The following is a 20,533-nucleotide window of genomic DNA, read 5'->3' on the forward strand; positions in this document are numbered from 1 at the left end:
AAATCTACTAAAAATCTTTTAAGTAAGACTTACCTACTTTTGAACATAGGTCATATACTTATGATTAGCTTGTGTATATGATTTGAGACTCGTTGGATTTTGTTTGGTTGAATTACAAGAATCTATAGGAATATGGGCTAACCAACTAAGGGGATATATGAATAAGTTTACTAATTAGCTATAAAATGTTACTATATCAAAAAGTTTAAGGCAAATAGAAAAAAATGGGAAATGTAAATCTTGTTAATTTGTGAAAGTGTGCAAACTGAACAGAAGCGAGCATGTCATTCAAAGGAAGGAGGGGCCGCGGCCGCGGCCATGGTGGGCCGCCTAGAGCCGAGGATAAGATAGGCGTTGTGACGTATTCCATGGAAGAAGTAGAGAAGTAATACTGAGATAAGGCCATGCCACTGTAATTTTGGCTTCATCCCAAAAATCGACGTTTGATTTTCTCCAGCTCCGCTAGAGCTTCTTTCATGCTAATCCTGTCACTAGAGATTTCTGCTGAGCATTTGAAAGCCAACTCAAATATAGATGCTGCGGATTCCAAAATTTTTTCGCCATCTTCTATGTCGACATTCGCTACTAAGTTGGCATCTATAACTCGATATGCTGATTGTGGAACTGAACTTCTGATCCAACTCTGCAAGCTTTGATCTCCAGCAAACATATCCTCACTTGGTTTTTTTCTTGTAAAGGTTTCCATTAACATCACACCATAGCTATACACATCACACCTGGTGGATACTAGGCCTCCCAAACCATATTCTGGAATCACAAAAACAATGTTCTGTTAAAAGACATGATTTTCTTGAAAGTATTTTATGCATAGAATTCACCTGGAGCAATGTAACCAAGTGTTGCAAGAGTGTGTGTCAGCACAACACTGCCCCCCTCGCATAACAGTTTCGATATGCCAAAATCGCAAACATGACCAACCATTTCATCATCTAGTAAGACATTACTAGGCTTCACATCACAATGAACAACCGGAGCCCCACAGCCATGATGAAGATATTCCAAAGCCGCTGCAACATCAATCATTATGTTCATCCTTTGTATGAAATCCAAGAAACAGTTGTGCGAGTACAACCATCTCTCAAGGCTTCCCTTTGGCATGTATTCAAGTACCAAAGCTTTGAATTCTTCGTTGGAGCAACTACTTATGACTTTCGTCAGATTTCTGTGACGGATATTACGTAGAACTTCACATTCAACATCAAAGCTCCTGTAAGCAGCTTCATCAGCTTGCAGTTGAAACACCTTTACAGCAACGACATTTCCATCTCCAAGAATTCCTCTGTAAACAGAACCAAAGCTTCCCTTGCCTAGTAAATTGCTCTCATTGAACTCTTGAGTTGCTCGTGAGAGTTATTGATATGAAATTCTTTCAGGGACAACAACAGAAAAAATTTCATCACTTCCAGTAGTTGCAACACCTCTCCTTCTATATCTGAGGAAACATAGAATTGTGGTAAGAGCAACAGCACCAGCAAGAATGAACATAGCGCGTTCTATCTTCTTCCCCTTCGATCTGCTACCGGACACAACTTCACAAGGTTGGACATTGAACCTTGGAATTCCACATAATGCTACATTCCCTTTAAAGGAATCCATTGTGAAGTTCACAAAAGGACCACCAGTGGGAATTTCTCCACTTAGATCATTGAAAGAGACATTAAAACTGTGGAGGTATTGAAGAGCCTGCAAAGATTTTGGCAATGATCCAGAGAGGTTATTGAAGGACACATCCAGATTTTCCAAACCAAGCATGCTACCGATAGACACTGGGATGGAACCTTCAAGTCCGTTACGCGCCAAAGAAAGAACAACCAAATTTCGTAAGCTTCCAATAGTGCTTGGGATAGACTCTGCCAGCTGGTTAATGGATAGATTTATGTAGATGGCTGCTGCTAACTTATCAACCTCTGGAGGTAAGAATCCGGTCAATGAGTTCACGGACAAGTCTAGTGTCAACAAATCTTTCAGGCTCCAGATTCCTAATGGTATACTTGAAGTAAACATGTTAGAGTTCAGTGAAAGGCGACGCAAGGATGTGACATTTCCTAAACATTGTGGAATCGAACCAGACAACTTATTTGAGCTCAAATCCAAATCAGACAAGCTGTGTAAACCACACAGATCATCTGTAACGGAGCCGCTCAAGGAATTGTTATCTAGAAACAAGCCTTGGAGATTGAGCAAATGCTTCACAGTAAGTGGAATATTACCGGATAGGTAATTGCTGCCTAAAGGAACTCTAATCAAGTTGGTTAAGTTGCCGATCTCATCAGGAATTCTGCCCTTCAATCCGCAGTAGGATGCAGCAAATCTTTCGAGGTGCGAAGATAAGTTCCCAATGGAAGATGGAAGAGTGCCATTAAAAAGATTACCACTAATTAACAAAGTAGTCAGAAATCTGCAATTTGTCAATGAAGTAATGAAGCCGAGTTCTAAAGACGATGATCCAGTGATTATGTTGTTGTCTATAATATTAAGCCTTTCGATGAATGTTAGGCTTCCAAGAGAGTGAGGTACAAGGCCGGTTAATTTGTTAGCACTGAGGTCGAGATCCATGAGATAGGAGCAGTTGGAAATGGATTCAGGTATTCGGCCGCTTAAACTATTACCACCAACATAAAGCAGGTTAAGAAAGGGAATCCCGCTGCAAAAATTGGTTGGAAGAGCACCCGACAGACCATTGCCAGAAAGTGCAAGAGATGTAAGAGTTGAAATGTTAAAAATCTCATATGGAATTGTACCACTCAACATGTTCCCTTGCAGTGTAAGTTCCTCCAACGAAATAATATGTTGGCCAATTTCTCTTGGTATAACATCTGTCAAAATAAAGTCAAAAATATATAGTTGATGAGTCTAAGATGTTGGAGAACGCATAGTCGGTTGATAAAGATTAAATTCTAATTATATCAAATTGTTGGGCTGTATGGGCTATTAAATATTGCTACCTCTATATTTAGAAAAAGAAACTTTTAAAACGTTATAAATTGTAATCCACAATTCATGTAAAAGATATGTGAAAAAAAAATATTTAAATTATTGTTAATTGATAATGAGTCTCACCTTATTAAAAAAAAAATTACCCTAAAAAAAGATTATAAATTTCTAATTTTAAATAACGAACCAATATAAAAATAGTTTCTATTATTAGTTGACGTATGTAGTAACAGATTTTCCCTAGATTTGCAATCATAAGACCAGTGGAGCTGGGTTGGGACATGGATGGGATCGGTGACAAACGACCGATACGCTCAGATTTTGCATTGTTTCAAGGTCATTATTTGGTCTGTTTTTTAGTGTTAAAGTTGCATTGCATGTCCATTATTTGTATATTTGGGTATTTTGTTAGATTGAACATGTCTTATTTTGCTTATATTTGTTTAGTTTATCTGTCTATGAATAGCTAAATTTATAGAATCTTAGGGGATGAAAGTAATTGACTCTATGTAGTTCTTTTTATTTGTTTAATGTTCAGAACTCGTTTTACTTTAATTATTCTTTGGTTTATATTTAACTGCTTGGTTGTTACTTTGATTATTGTCAATCTTTGATCGGTGATGACTTTGATTAGTTTATATTTTATGTGTTAATGCAATATTTGTGACATGAGTGTTGATACGTGATAGGAATAACTCCTAGTAGAGCTTGAGTCGGATGAACATAAAACTAAATACTTATAATTACTAATGAGTTGATGAAATCATTACCCTAGGATTCCCTTGTCTCATCTGCTTTCTCAAACTAAATTATTAGCAAAATGTGAAACTGTTTCATTATTTTCATTTAATTGCTTTCTTTTCTTGCTTATATTTACTATTTTTTCTTAGTTTAATCAACTCAATTGTGTGTCCAAATAGTATATGGGCTGAGTATGTGGTAGACAGTCTATAAATTTATTCCTTATGTTTGATATCTGGTACTGACCTTAAGCTTTACTAGATCTACCATGTATACCTGCAGGTATTTTTAGTGCTAATAAAAAGTGCATCAACGACCCACCGTCAGCCCCAAGTGGATTTGAAAAGTTAGTGAAATAGGGGTCACACTTGTATATATTAGTTTTAAATAAAATGTGAGTAAAATAAGTTAGTTGAATGTTGGATCTATTATCATTTATGGTAAAAATTAACCGAGAACTCTATTCGCGGACGGACTAAAATGGAAAAATGAGACTCCTGTTCGCAGACAGAGGGAGTATTACAATACTAGGTCCGCCATTGTAACATAGAAACTTTTGAAATATCACGAGTCTAATACATAATTGGTAAAGTAAGATAAAAGAAGAGAAAAATGGTTAAAGTAAAAGAAAGGAAGAGAAAAAAGTATGAGAAGTGGTGTTAGTGGATTGTGAAGTCTATATCTTAAAATAGAAAGTTCTTATTTTTAAAGGACGATCCAAAATGAAAATAGTTTCTATTTTTAAGGGACAACTGTATATTTATTATCTCCCCCCACTCTATAAGTTATACTCCTAATCATCAATTCCTAAATTGTCATTAATAGTACTCCTTTTGACCTTGAAAAGTGTAAATATTTAGTTTGGCAACTATTTTTACATATAATTGATAAAATAAGAGAGAGATAAATGGTAGTTTAAGTAGTGTTAGTGGAGAGTGAGTTCCACATTATTAGTAGTATAATGTAATGATATAAGTTTTAAATAAGTAGTGTGTTATTTTACTATTAAAAAATTAGAAAGTTTATAAATTTTCAAAAACAGACTGTTATGAAAATAATTTATAGTTTTCAGATAGTTGAAAATATGGTGAAAAAAGGAGATAAGTAAATTATGATTAATATTCTTTTCATATGTTTTCTGCCGATAAATTTGCAACTGAATAAACATACTGTTAAGGGTTCTTTCCCTTAACCACAATTTGACGAACCTTTTTGTCGATCAAACACACGTCCGGCGCCCTCAACACGGGGTCGTCGGAATCCAGAAGCTGCTGCGCGCGAGAGCTCTCGTCGGGCAGCACGCTTGCTAGAGTTTCTTGATAGAATAGTTTCGAGTTGTGCGCGGGTTCTTCCCGTCGGGCAACGCGATAACTAGGGTTTGTAGAGAAGTCCACAATATGTTGGACAAATAACGATTTTATTGATTTATTGAATTCCTAAAATGATAACACCCTATCTATTTATAATGCTATAATATCTACTTAATGAACAAGAAACAAATATATGAAAAGATATTCAAATCCCTAATAAGTCAAAACTATACGAAGGCTCGTATCAACTCTCCCCCGGTTAAAATCCACCTTGTCCTCAAGGTGGAAACTACGAAGCAACAAAGTGTCGAACGCAGAAGCTTTGACGAGGCATCTCCTCCAGGATCAAACACATATCGAACAGTTGAATGCCTTCCTTTATCACCTCCAAGAACACTCAAATATGGCGTGTCATTGCACGGAGGGATGAATCGCGCATCGACGACGAGTGATGTCGAACGATGAACAATACTTGGAACATCGGCATCAACGAAATCCACATAGAAATAGGCAATTGTCCTTACACCAGTGCAATCACCACCTCTCTTAAACCCACAGTTCGCACCATCCGTCAATGACATTTGAGCCACATTGAACGATGCGATTATCTTCTCCCCTTTACCAATAGAACCACTCTCCTCTTTATCTTCTAGCAACGTCTCCTCTTTATCTTCTAGCAATGTCTCCTCCTCTTCTAGCAATGTGTCCTCCTCTTCGACAATCTTCTCATCATATACCCCGACGAGCCCTTGCAGCGGCATATTGTCGGTCTTATCGATCTCTTCTATGGCCTCGTCGTTTGGTACAACAAGATTAGCACTCCCATTGTGAGCAACGTTGTCGGGAACATCCTCAGCTAGATTATCGTCATCAATATTCTCCTCAAACAATGCATTCACGCAGGCGAGAAGGGCGGCTTGCTCCAATCTACAACTACGTAACTTCTCGTTGAAATCACTTACGGCAGCTAGTTGGGTCGGGCAAGGCGAACGAACCTTGAGACTGGGAATATTGGGCAGACCACGCTGCTTCCCCGAATCAATAAACCTGCTGGACCGTTGAGGCGGGTGCGTGGCAACGGCAGACAACGGAGCTGTGCGGTGACTCAGCGGTCGGTCATACTTCGTAGGCTGCAAGGTCTGCGGGCAGCGATAGTCGGGTGGATCCCAACGACTAGATGGACCCAGTGGTGGCTGATCATAATTCGAATATCCTCGCGACGGTTCCCAACAAGAGGGCTGCCACAACTGTGGTGGGTCGTCACAAGTGGCAGGCCGACTAAACTGCTGATCATACCCGCCTATTTGTTGACGATGTTGTTGATATCTTGGTGGGTCCCAACATGAACCCCTATGATTTATCCCCTCGCGACGATATCGATCTCGCTGCGGGCTGTCATGCCTGCCAAAATTAGGGTTTCTGGGGCGAGGCCCCCTCTCCCAATTACATTTTCGTCGTGCCCCGTCACCATCAGAATCATCGTCGTCATACCATGTTCGTTGATCATACCTGCGGTGGGGGTTTGGTTCAAGATTATCGAACCGGCGATCCATTTCATCCCTCCAAGAATCCCATCTGTCGAGTCTATCTATCAAGCGATCCAATTTATAACCCACGGAATCATCGTGGTTCGCATCCTCCGTTGGGCGACCCTCACGGTCCCCCTCGTCGGTCTGCTGTCGGTTGAAACCGACGTTGTCTCGGCGGCCAATCGCGTTATCACGGCGCGACGAGCCATTCGGAAAGTAGTCGGGTCGGTTTGCGCCCCAACCTTGCCTACCGTTGTTGTTGTATCGTCTCATGAGTACACAGATGAAAGCACCAGTTGTTAAGGGTTCTTTCCCTTAACCACAATTTGACGAACCTTTTTGTCGATCAAACACACGTCCGGCGCCCTCAACACGGGGTCGTCGGAATCCAGAAGCTGCTGCGCGCGAGAGCTCTCGTCGGGCAGCACGCTTGCTAGAGTTTCTTGATAGAATAGTTTCGAGTTGTGCGCGGGTTCTTCCCGTCGGGCAACGCGATAACTAGGGTTTGTAGAGAAGTCCACAATATGTTGGACAAATAACGATTTTATTGATTTATTGAATTCCTAAAATGATAACACCCTATCTATTTATAATGCTATAATATCTACTTAATGAACAAGAAACAAATATATGAAAAGATATTCAAATCCCTAATAAGTCAAAACTATACGAAGGCTCGTATCACATACCCTTTTGTCTTCATACCTGTGAAATTGTTGTATCCCAGATCCAATGATATTAACATTGTAAGATTCCCTACTTCTCTTGGAATGTTCCCGTAAAGATTAGTCCTCTGTAGGCTTAACACTTGCAACGATGATATATCGAAGATACTGAGGGGCAATGTGCCTGTTGGAAAATACACTGAACTAAATCATTTTGAATAGAAAGACCAGTCGTGGACGTATGATTTTTATATTAAAGGGACCAAATTATTATTAACGATTATTGCATATTTTCAATATCAACGACTCGATACATTACGGAATTGTGAGAGATACATATGATAACAATATTGATGTTGAAATAATTAAAAAAATTCAACTTCTTACTATCACAATATGGAGTATATCTTTAATTTATACTCCTATTCCTTATTCTCAAATTATTCATATCTCATTATCTATCTAGAGATATCAAATAGGCAGGGCAGGCCCAGTACACCAATGAAATGGAGGGCTTAGACTGGGCTGAGCAAGGTAAATGGGTTCCAATTGGGCCTTTTTACAAATCTGGGACTGGACCAGGCCCGGACCCACTCAAAGTCTGGCCCAGATCCAACAGCATCTCAGTTTATACTAAATATTCTTTTATTTTATTTATTATTAGATGAATTCAATTAATCAATCTAAATCAAAACTTATAGTATCAAATTTAATTTCCATGATTATAAAGATTAATCGTTAACTATTTTCTCTTTTAAAAATAGTATTTCTTAGAATTAATTACTTTGATTTACATAATTATAATGATCATATTTAATTTCCATGATTATAAAGATTAATCGTTAACTCTTTCTCTTTTAAAAATAGTGTATCTTAGAATTAATTACTTTGATTTACATAATTATAGAGATCATTTGTTAATGATGTATATCTATCAAAAATAGTTCTATAAATAAAGTGATTGATTATTTATTTATGTGTATGTAATATGATACATATTTATTATGCCTCATTGTCTTACATGTATATGTATATGGGTAAGACGATTAGATATTATTTCTATATATTCATATCTTTTTTATTAATTTATTATTAGATTGCATGTACTTTATATTTGTATATTACAAAGATAATATTAATTTTATTAATAATATTATGCAAAATTAATCAATTAATTCATTTACAATTACATTTGATTTTCATAATTATAGATATGAATCCTTCGATTGATTTGCATAGTTATAGATAGTAGTTATTAATGGATTTATTTCTATTTAAAATAGTTTTATAATTATAGTAGTATTCCATTTGTTCCATAGTAGTGAAGACATTTCTTTTCGGCACGAAGATTAAGAAAAAAATGTGTGTAATGCATTAAATAAAAGATAATAAGTAGAAGAGAGGAAAAAATAGAGAAAATAAAGTAAGAGAGAGGTAAAAATAAGTGTGAAGAAAAGTGTTGACTTTTACCCAAAAGGAAAACGACTTTATTACTATGGAACATACCAAAATGATAAAATGATTATACTACTATGGAACGGAAGGAGTATATCATAGCTCCTAATTTTGTGGGAATTGTGGAATTATATAATATTGGAACTTGGAAGGGTAGAACTGATTTATACATGTAATGCGTGTATTAGTTGATTAGTTCCTTAATTATATTACTCCATGCGATATCATACTAGTTCCAAATTATTATTTTTTTTCATAGTTCCATAATTGATTATGCATGCAATACATGTAGTATAATTCTATTTAGACATACCATTATTTAGCAAACTTGAGCCGGCCTGGCCCGGCCCCGCCCGTCTCGGCCCAACCCACTTACAAACTGGGCTTTGGCTCGGGCTAGGCCCATTATATATACAAAAACCCAGGCCTGGCCCGGACCACTCCAGACATGGGTCTGGGCCTACTTGGACGTAAATGTCAATGGGCCTGGTTAAGCCAGCCTGGCCCACTTTACACCTCTATATCTATCTCTATCTTAGCTATATATTGTTCAAGTTGGAATTATTTCAGCCATAGTTGACACTAAAAACTATGCAACAATTGTTAACAGTAATTTGGACCCCGGTATTAAAATCTTAGAGCATCCACAACCGTGCTCTTGCCAGCGGCACGGTTGTGGGCCCGGGCGGTACTATTCATGCCTGCTCTCTGGCAAGAGCACAACATCCACAACTGTGCTCTTCCGCAAGGACGAGCACAATTAATATAAAATTCAATTACACAAAAACATTTTCATAATACTAAAATTCATTAAAAAAACCACAATAAAAATAACAAATTACAAATAAAATAAAAAGACATAATTAAAATCCTAAAAATTAAAAATTACATAATTAAAATACTAAAAATTAAAAATTACATAATTAAACTCCTAAAAATTAAAAATTACATAATTATTGGCTAATATAACCCGAGGAAGACTACGCATCCGGCGGCACCAACCCCAATTGTTTTTGGAGACCCAATATCATGGACTCGTGCGTTTGAAGTTGCGTGGGGGTCATAGTTGACCTATCGGCCAAATTGAGTTGGGCCAAAAGGGCCCACAACGAGTTGTTCGGGGGTGGAGGTGGAGGTGGAACATAGGGTGCGGGTTCGGGAGCAGGGGCAGATGGAGTCGCGGCGCGACGTCGTTCGGCCGCCGCCTTCTTCCTACCTTGCGGTCGGCGTCGGGAACCGCTTGGTTGGGCATCGGGGCTACCCAAGTTAGCTTCGGCGAGTTGGCTAGCCACTTCTTCGCCGGCGTCGGATAGGGATGCCGACCGTGAGCGTTTGGAGGAGCCGCTAGAGGAGGATGTTATGCCTCCCTTATACTTCGGGTGCGTCCGCGTCTCCTGCCAAACGTTAAGATATTTGAACGACTTACCGTTCATGGATTGGTAGGTGCTCAGCGAGGCGGTGATGATGTCGACCTCGCTTCGGCCGCTCCTGGCATTCCGGGACTCCTGGATGAAATAGCCGTTGAACTTGCCAATTTCTTCGTTGGCTCGGCCGATGCAGTTGCGCACCATACTCTCGTTGCGCTCGATCGTTCCCGGCGGCCGGTGTGCATTGTACCGGCTAGAGACGCGCCACCAAAAGTGATCGCCGGATTGGTTCGTTCCAACCACCGCATCTTCGGAGATTTCCAAGTACGCCTTGAACAATCTTTCCATCTCCGCCGGTGAGTACGGTGTGCGGACACCGGCGCGAGATGGAGGATTCGGCATTTGGGAAGGGGCGCGAGGCCTAGGCTCCGGTGTCCACCCGTAGCGCCCATCGGAGGCACCTTGATCGTCGATTGGGTATGGCCGGTAGCCACTCGGAACGCCCGAATCTTGGGTGAGAGGAGGGGCCGAATATTCCGTTTCCGGACTATGAAACGGTTGCGAACCGAACCATTCGGGGTTCCAACCGTGAGAGCCGCTTGGGTTGTCGTCGTTACCGGACATAGTGGTGTTGTAGGGTGTGAGAGGAAGATGAAAATGGATATGAGAGATTGATGATGAGAATTGTGTAGTGAAAGTGTGAATTTTTTGGAGTGAAATTGGGGGTATTTATAGATGAAAGTGTGTATTTTTGGGGTAAAAAAAATAAAAAAAAATTAAAAAGTGGGGAAAAACGGTTATAAACGGATATAATTTTTTGGGGAAGTGATTTTTTTTTTTTTTTTATCGATTTTTTTAATAAAAATCCGATTTTTTTAAAAAAAAAAATAAAAAAATGTTTGAAACCAACGGCTATGCCGTTGGCGAATGGGAGACCGCCACGTGTGCGTCCGCTGGCACGGACGTGCTCGATACATCGAGCAGCGCCGTGCCAGCGGCGCGGTTGCAGCGGTGGCGGTCCTTCGCCTTGCCGCTGGCACGGACGGCGGTGGCGCCAACCGCCACCGCTGCGGATGCTCTTATGTCAACCACTTCCCTTGTGACACCATGTAGATCCACCTCTGGAAAGAACTACTTCCTCCATTGCACAAGAGTATGTACTCTCTTCTTTTTAGTTCATCCTATAAGATTATGCACTTTCTAATTTCAAAAATTTTTCTCCTTCTATTGAGGCGAGATCCATTCTTCACTAACAATACTTTAATTACTTTTTTTTTCTCTCTTTTTCTTTACCAATTATATATTAAAATTCATTTCCAATCAAAAGTGCATACTCTTGTCATGTGACGGAAGGTGTATTATATTTTTAGTACCAGAAAATGCTAGTACCTATTCAATGCTATAATATCACTTTCTCGTCTTTATTCTTTAAAAATATCTTTCATATATATAAACTTTGATATTATATTCCTGAAATAACTTTTATTCTTTTACTTTATTAACCAAAATGCCTTTCAACCCTTAGGGGTTACTTTGGTAAATTTCTTTACTTTTTATATCATCTCTCCTTTCACTAGATAACCTAAAAATACTCCTTTCGGTTAGTAGTAAATATGTCATTCTATAATTTTATTTCTTTTATTTTTGTTAAGTGCACCTCATATTCATCTAACTCATTATATTCACAATTATTATAAATTAATAAATAAAATTATGACTCATATTCTATTAACTTTTTCCATCCACTTTCTTTCACAAAGTCTAAACAATTCTTAAAACCCGCACCAATCAAATATGAGACATTCAATTGGGACCGGATGGAATAATTACTTTCCCCGGTCCCCAGTAGATGTACATATTTAACCAGTTCGTGTTTTAAGAAATTGTGACTTTGTGAAAGAAGGTGAGTGGCAAAAGTCAGTAGAGTGTGAACCCTACTTTTATATACTCTTATTAATTTTACTCATTTTGTTTCCTAAAAATAGAAATTCTTTCTTTTTTGGTCTGGTTCGTAAAAATAGAAACTTTTTCCTTTAGAAAATACACCCCACAATCCACTAATACCATTTCCACCAGTTTTTCTCTTCCTCTCTCTTACTTTACCTATATTTTCTTTTATTGTCATTTACTGTACTTTACAGATTTTGCATTAAACCCATGTTGTTTTCAAAATTCATATTTTTAGGAAACGGGTGGAATATAATAACCGTGACTAGAATGAATTAGCAAAATACGAGATCTACTTACTAAATATAATAATAATGAAATGGGATATTTATTGAGAACCTTTCACATGAGACTTTAAAAACTATTAATGAGAAGAGAGGGAATATATTTTATATGAAATTAATAATTTGGATAAATATATTACGTATTTTATATTATCCTCTTCACTATTTATGAGTTGTGAAAAAACCCTTTTATATATTTATAAAAATAATTCAGCTACATATGGTACGGAGACAAGCATATGAGAGAAATGCAAATTAGAGAATCATAAAATATTGATTATTTAATTTAAAAATTAAAGAAGAGAGAGGAGAGATGCAATATACAACAAAGAAATTTGGGGGAAAAAAAATTTGCCCTTTAGAGTTGTAGGATATTTTGGTAAAAAAATGTTAAAATGTGAAAATAAATTATCAAAATTCAGTGATGCGTGATGATATTTTTAAACAATAGCAACTGCAAATGGTATTATTAGGGCTGGGGAAAATTACCGAAATACTGGCCTTATCGTACCGAAAAAATATCGAAAATACCGAACTTTTGGTATACCGTGATTTTCGGTACGGTATAATACCTTACCGAAATCTTTCGGTAAGGTAACAGTATGAATTTTCATATACCGCGGTATACCGCTTCATACCGAAGTTCAGTATGTACCGTAAATTAAGGTATATACCGTAAAATATAAATTTAATAGTATAAAATATATTTTATATATTTTTAAAATTATAAAATTTATTGTGAAATATAAATATAATTATGAATAAAATATATGTAATATATATATTTTTAAAATAAAATATAAATAATATTCTAAAAACTCAAATTATCTATTTTCATTGATGTTGAAAGTAAGGTATACCGAACTTTGGTACGGTATACCAAAAATGAGGTACTGCATCGGTATGGAAATTGGTCATACCGAAAATAAGGTATACCGAAAATTTTGGTAAAGTAAAGGTATGATTTGTTCGCATACCGAATTTATGGTAAGGTATACGGTATGATGGTTTCGGTAAGGTATACCGTACCTACCCACCCCTAGGTATTATAGCAAAGTTGAAGGAGAAAAAAAATATAAAATGTTTGTAAAGAAAGTGGAGCATACCACTTAAATGGTTATCCGAGAGATCCAGAAATTGTAGCGCTCTCAAGTCGCCAACGGCTGCGGGTATCTGTCCACTAAAAGAGTTGGACCTCAACGACAGCAACTCAAGTTGTGAACACCGTGACAGATTTGATGGAATTTGGCCGCTCAATCGATTTCCACGAAGGTGAAGCCTCTCAATCGACGGAAGATTCGCGCAAAGATCATTTGGTATTCTGCCACTCAACATATTCACCGAGAAAGCTAAAACTCGTAGCGTTGATATGTTGAACAAAGCAGGTGGTATAGAGCCTGACAGATAATTATATTGAATGCTCAGATGCTGCAGTCTTTGCATTCCAACCAACTCTTGTGGGATTTTTCCTTGAAGGGAATTGTTGGAAAAATCAAGGTGATACAGATTTGTTAAGTTGGAGATGGATATTGGAATAGAACCTATGAAAGTGTTGTTTCTCAGAGAGAGATACTCGAGTTTCGGTAACAAAGACAGCCATGATGGGATCTCTCCCTTCATACCGTTGGACCAAAGAGAGATATATTTCAATCGGCGCAAGCTAGACAACTCGCGAGGCAAAGTGCCGCTGAAATAGTTGCTGCTGAGGTCGAGAGACGCGAGGAAGGAGAGGTTTCCTAGCTGTGGCGGAATGCTTCCGTAGATTCCCATGTTGGAGATGTTTAACGCGGTGATTCTGTGGTGGCGCGTGCTGCACGTAACACCAATCCAACTACAAACGGAGCTCCGACTGCTCCAATTTCTTGTGATGGTGAGATCAGGGTCTAAGGTGATTTCAGCTTTTAGTCTGAGAAGAGAAGATTCATCTGTGGTAAGGTTGGTGAATGTTTTGGCAGTGCAAGAGTTTTGGGATTGGGAGGTTATAACTAATACTATTAAGGCTATAATTTGAAAAACTTGATCGGAAGTTTTCTCCATGGATACAGCACATATGGATTGGGGAAACATGCTAGACTACCAACAATAAATACTACTTGGTCATTTAAAATTAGTAGAATTTTTTAAACTAACATAAATTTTGTTGTATAATTCATAAAAGTAAAAGAGAGATAGAAAGAAAAATATTAAAGTATTGTTAGTAGATGATCTCACCTCATTAGCGAAAACAAAATTCCTAAAATAGAAAATTTGTATTTTGAAGGGTAGACCAAAATGAAAATAATTTCTATATTTAAAAGATGAAAGAATGTAACCCTTTGTTCTTAAAAAGTATGAAGATTTGGTTCGGCACGAGCTTTAATGTATAACTGGTAAAAAAAAGAGGAAGAGATACATGAACGATGGTGTAAGTAGGTTGAGAGTAGGTAATGTGGTGTAAAGGTATAAGTTGTAAAAAAATGTGCAGAGATAATGTGTTGTAACTATTTTAAAATTAGAAAGTCCATATTTTTCCTGGACAGATTAATAAGAAAATAATTTATATTTTTCGGACAGACTAATAAGGAAATACCTTTCATGGATGGAGTAGTATAACCATGTTGTTAATGCATTATTATGACTGAATAACATTTATTGGATTTAAATATGGCAGACCGTGATATAATAAAAACAAACTTCATCACATATTCATTGTTTGGCCCGTGAATGATATTGAAATTAATAAAGTAGTTGTGAATATTGAAATTAATAAAGTAGTTGTGAAAAGGACAAATGTTATAAAAAATTAAAATTTAGTCAAATCTAGTCGAAAATCATAAAGTCATGTTTATTTGTCAAGATTTTATTTAAAAAACAATTTAATTTCTTAATTTTTAGAATTTTAAAAATAAGTTGATTGGTTAATTTTTAGAATGCGGTGTTTGTTTTGATTTTAATCAAACTAGTAGTAAATTAATCCGAATTCTGAAAATTAGGAAATAGTACTCCTTTATCCGCCATTAGGAGTATCGGTTCACTATTTTAGTCCATCTGTCATTGGAAGTCTCGGTTCACTTTTACTATAAATGGTAGGCACGCCTCATTTTCCACTAACTTATTGCATTCACATTCTATTATAAACGGAGTAATATATAAAAATGGGTATCACATTCCAATATTTTTTCCACCCACTTTTCTTTATATTTTCTTAAAATCCGTTCCGAACTCAAATGAGACTTCTAACGACGATCAGAGGGAATAGTATAATTTTCTACAATTATGATTCTCATATTTTTTAGGTGTTCTTTTTTTCTCAGTTTTAGGATTGTTACATATTTAATTATTTAATGTAGTGTAATTTGTACATCTACTACTACTACTATTATTTTTTTTACTATTATTATTTTATTATTATTATATAGTAATAAATTAGTAATTAATTTATTAACATATAATTTAAAATTATAAGTCATACCTCTAAATATAATTATAACTATAATTATATATTATTATTATAATTATTATACTACTCGCTAATTAAAATATATAATTCCCAAATGATCAAGACCGGCACAAAGAAAAGCAATGGAAATGGAAGACAATAAGTCTTGTTTGATGATCTGATATGTCCCCTTATTGTTGACTTGTTGAACATTAATCGTGCTCCGAATAAGACCATCCACAATGGCGCCCGTCCCGGCGGCGTCCGATCGGCGTGCTGGACGTCCGCCATTAGGCGAGGGAGGGATACGGATGTCCGTTGCGGACACCGGAGTTCCACGGCGTTCCGGGGAAGTCCGCGCGGACGTCGCGATTTTTTATTTTTATTTTTTTAAAAAAAACTTTATATATACGGCTCGTTGAACTTCATTTCATTCACACTACTTGTTTTAACGAGTTTCTCTCTCTACATACTTCTCGTTGAAATTATGTATGTTTTTTTTAATAATTATGCATGTTTTTTAAAATAAAATTGTTGCATTTTCTCCGTATTCGTGTCGAAATTTTATTTCCGTAAATTGTGTAATTTGGTGAATTTGTGAATTTTTATTATTATGGATGTCCGCCGAGATGTCCTGGGGGATGTCCGTCATTGTGCAGTGGGATGTCCTTATGACGTGGCAGTGCAATGGGATATCTTTATAACGTGACATGAGCTGTTTTTGGGATGTCCACTGGGACATCCGCACCACGGTGGATGCTCTAAATCAGAATTGAATAAATGTGTCTTGAAGAGCACAATGATGATCAATTTTTCATATAAAAGCTATGTAGACTTTTATCAATAAAATTCAAATGGTCCCTACCTAACTTAATTTCTACGTTCAACTTGTCCTCACGAAGAAAATATATATATATATATATATATATATATATATATATATATATATATATATATATATATATATATATATATTTGTGATCATATGATAATCCCTAAATATCGTAATAACCCTATAACCAAATTTGAATCACACATTTTCTAATCTTGTGGTTGAGATTCAAATTTAGATTTACTTCATAAAAAAAGGCGCGGGGTAAATATGTCATTTCGCTCATTTAAATTTCTGAATTTCGCTCCATTCTTTCTCTCTTTCTCAGTTCGATTCTTTCCTATTCTCCGCGATTTGGTTTCAGATTTCCATAATCTCCAGATTTCCTTCCGATTATTTCCATAGACTCCAGATTTCCTTCCGATTATTTCCATAGATATTTCCTTCCGATTATTTCAATAGACTCCAGATTTCCTTCTGATTTGGTTCATTATTCCATAATCTCCAGATTTTCATTGATTATCTGTTCAATAGCTGTCAGAATTTGCTTCGATGGAGAACGTAGCAAATAACGAAGGTAACAATCATTATCTATTATTTAGCTTATTGATTGTGTTCATATTTTATTTTATTGATTGTTTTGATTCATGTATTGAATTTGATTTTTTATGAATATTAGCTATCGATTGGTTTATGTTTCTGATGTACTGAAATTCTTATTTAATTAAATTATGTATTGCCGTTTTTGTGTTAAGATGATAGTTTTGGCCTATAAATTTTAGGTTTGCATCATAAAATGATAGTTTTACCGGATACAATGATATACTGAGTTGATAGTTTTTGGTGTATAAAATGACATTTTTTTAATAAAATGATACTTTTACCTGATAAAATGATAATCTAAGCGGATAAAATGATAGTAAGCTTATAAAAATGATAGTTTAGCACAAGAAATTGCATATAAGCTGATAAAATGATACTTTAACGTGACAAAATGACATAAAACTGATAAAATGATAGTTTTGCAGGATAGAATGATACTTTCAGCCGATAGAATGATAGTTTTGCCGGGTAGAATGATACTTTCAGCCGATAGAATGATAGGTATTTTTGGTGTATAAAATGACATTTTTGTTTAATAAAATGATACTTTTACCTGATAAAATAATAATCTAAGCGGATAAAATGACAGTAAGCTTATAAAAATAATAGTTTAGCAGAAGAAATTGCATATAAGCTGATAAAATGATACTTTAACGTGACAAAATGACATAAAACTGATAAAATGATAGTTTTGCCGGATAGAATGATACTTTCAGCCGATAGAATGATAGTTTTACCGGGTAGAATGATACTTTCAGCCGATAGAATGATAGGTATTTTTGGTGTATAAAATGACATTTTTGTTTAATAAAATGATACTTTTTGGTATCATGTGCTTCAATCTCAAAATTCAAATGCTGGATGTGATTGACAATGCTCTGGTTACTGAAGAGGTGATAAAGCAGAAATATGGAGGTGCACCAACTATGCTGGTATGTTTAGTTAAATGCATTCAATATCATTTAGTACCAAAACATAATATCATTTTTAATCAACCTCATGTATGTTTTGTGTTATTTGAATAGAAATTTTTCTTCCGAATTTATCTTGGAAATGGTGTTAATCCAACAATGGAGAGTATTGTCAAAACGTCAAAAATCAGACACATGACTCTACCATGGCAGAACGATACAAATAAAGTTGACTGTGGAGTTTATGTGATGCGCCACATGGAGACTTACATGGGTGGTCCAGTTCGTAACTGGAATTCAGGTTTAGCGAAGAACGGGACAGAGGCTTTCATAAAACTTCGTGCCAAATATACTGAAGCATTGCTTGTTGGAGAAACTAACAAGATGGCTTTTGAGACATTTTCAATGATACAACAGAAGTTCAGAATGATAGGAAAAAAGGGGAAATCAATGTTGAAAAGATGATTAGAGAATTTGAACCCCGTAAAGATAGGTTGTAGTTGTAATAGTAACTTGTAAGACATTTTGTCACGTTAAAGTATCATTTTATCAGCTTATATGCCATTTCTTCAGCTTATATATCATTTTATAAGGTTACTGTCATTTTATCCGCTTAGAATATCATTTTATCAGGTTAAAGTGTCAGCTTATATAGTTTCAGGGGCTAAAATAATAGTTGCACTTGATAAAATGATGGTTTTATGAGATAAAATATCATTTTTAGGGGATAAAATGATAGTTTCAAGGCATAAAATGATAGTTTGAGGGGATAAAATGATAGTTTCACAAGGTAAAATGATAGTTAGACTTGATAAAATTATAGTTGCACTTGATAAAATGATAATTTTGGCTTATAAATTTTAGGTTTACTGCTTAAAATGATAGTTTTGCTTCATAGAATGATATTCTGAGTTGATAAAATGATACTTTTGCCGATAGAATGATACTCTGAGTAGATAAAATGATACTTTTGCCTTATAAATGTTAGGTTTAATGCATACAATGATAGTTTTGCCGCATAGAATGATACTCTGAGTTGATAAAATGATACTTTTGCCGATAAAATGATAGTCTGAGTTGATAAAATGATAGTTTTGCTTGATAGAATGATACTCTGAGTAGATAAAATGATACTTTTGGCGATAAAATGATACTCTGAGTTGATAAAATGATACTTTTGCCGGATAGAATGATACTCTGAGCTGATAAAATGATACCCCTAAATATCGTAATAACCCTATAACCAAATCTGAACCACACATATTTTCTAATCTTGTGGTTGAGATTCAAACTTAGATTTACTTCATAAAAAAAAAGCGCGGGAGTAAAACTGTCATTTCCCTCATTTAATTTCTGAATTTCGCCAAATATCATGTAAAATGATAAAATGATAGGTTTATTGCATAGAATGATAGTTTTGCCGGATAGAATGATACTTTTGACTGACTAATAAAATGATAAAATGATAGGTTTATTGCATAGAATGATTGTTTTGCCGGATAGAATGATACTCTGAGTTGATAAAATGATACTTTTGACTGACTGATAAAATGATATATGTTAGGTTTATTGCATAGAATGATAGTTTTTCCGGATAGAATGATAAAATGATACTTTTAGCTTATAAATGTTAGGTTTACTGCATAAAATAATAGTTTTGCCGGATAGAATGATACTTTCAGCCGATAGAATGATAGTTTTGCCGGATAGAATGATACTTTCAGCCGATAGAATGATAGGTATTTTTGGTGTATAAAATGACATTTTTGTTTAATAAAATGATACTTTTAACTGATAAAATAATAATCTAAGCGGATAAAATGACAGTAACCTTATAAAAATGATACTCTGAGTTGATAAAATGATATGTTTACTGCTTTATGATAAAATGATAGGCTTATTGCATAGAATGATAGTTTTGCCGGATAGAATGATACTCTGATTTGACTGACTGATAAAATGATATATGTTAGGTTTATTGCATAGAATGATAGTTTTTCCGGATAGAATGATACTCTGAGTTGATAAAATGATACTTTTAGCTTATAAATGTTAGGTTTAGTGCATAAAATGATAGTTTTTCCGGATAGAATGATACTTTCAGCCGATAGAATGATAGTTTTGTCGGGTAGAATGATACTTTCAGCCGATAGAATGATAGGTATTTTTGGTGTATAAAATGACATTTTTGTTTAATAAAATGATACTTTTACCTGATAAAATGATAATCTAAGCGGATAAAATGACAGTAACCTTATAAAAATGATACTCTGAGTTGATAAAATGATACGTTTACTGCTTTGTGATAAAATGATAGGTTTATTTCATAGAATGATAGTTTTGCCGGATAGAATGATACTCTGAGTTGATAAAATGATACTTTTGACTGACTGATAAAATTATAAAATGATATATGTTAGGTTTATTGCATAGAATGATAGTTTTGCCGGATAGAATGATACTTTGAGTTGATAAAATGATACTTTTGACTGACTGATAAAATGATAAAATGAGCG

At 35.5% G+C, this 20,533-nt stretch overlaps 1 protein-coding gene across 1 annotated transcript; it reads right to left on the reverse strand.

Annotated features, from left to right (window-relative positions):
* Nucleotides 1-204: 204 nt before the first annotated feature.
* Nucleotides 205-7,288, reverse strand: LOC121786559 (probable LRR receptor-like serine/threonine-protein kinase At3g47570). Its single transcript, XM_042185201.1, has 2 exons — nt 7,241-7,288; nt 205-768 (listed from the first exon to the last, which is right to left on the reverse strand). The coding sequence occupies exons 1-2, from the start codon at nt 7,278-7,280 to the stop codon at nt 425-427; spliced, it is 384 nt and encodes a 127-aa protein (XP_042041135.1). The 5' UTR covers nt 7,281-7,288; the 3' UTR covers nt 205-424.
* Between the last annotated feature and the right edge of the window lie 13,245 nt (nt 7,289-20,533).

The sequence above is a fragment of the Salvia splendens genome, chromosome 22 (assembly GCF_004379255.2).
Source record: "Salvia splendens isolate huo1 chromosome 22, SspV2, whole genome shotgun sequence".
Lineage (NCBI taxonomy): Eukaryota > Viridiplantae > Streptophyta > Magnoliopsida > Lamiales > Lamiaceae > Salvia > Salvia splendens.

Bases quoted from the DNA above. Each gene is read 5' to 3' on its own strand.
- LOC121786559 (XM_042185201.1), bottom strand. From the start codon at position 7,280: ATGTTAATATCATTGGATCTGGGATACAACAATTTCACAG. The intron at 769-7,240 runs GTATGAAGACAA...TTGTGATTCCAG, and splicing joins GGGATACAACAATTTCACAG to AATATGGTTTGGGAGGCCTA.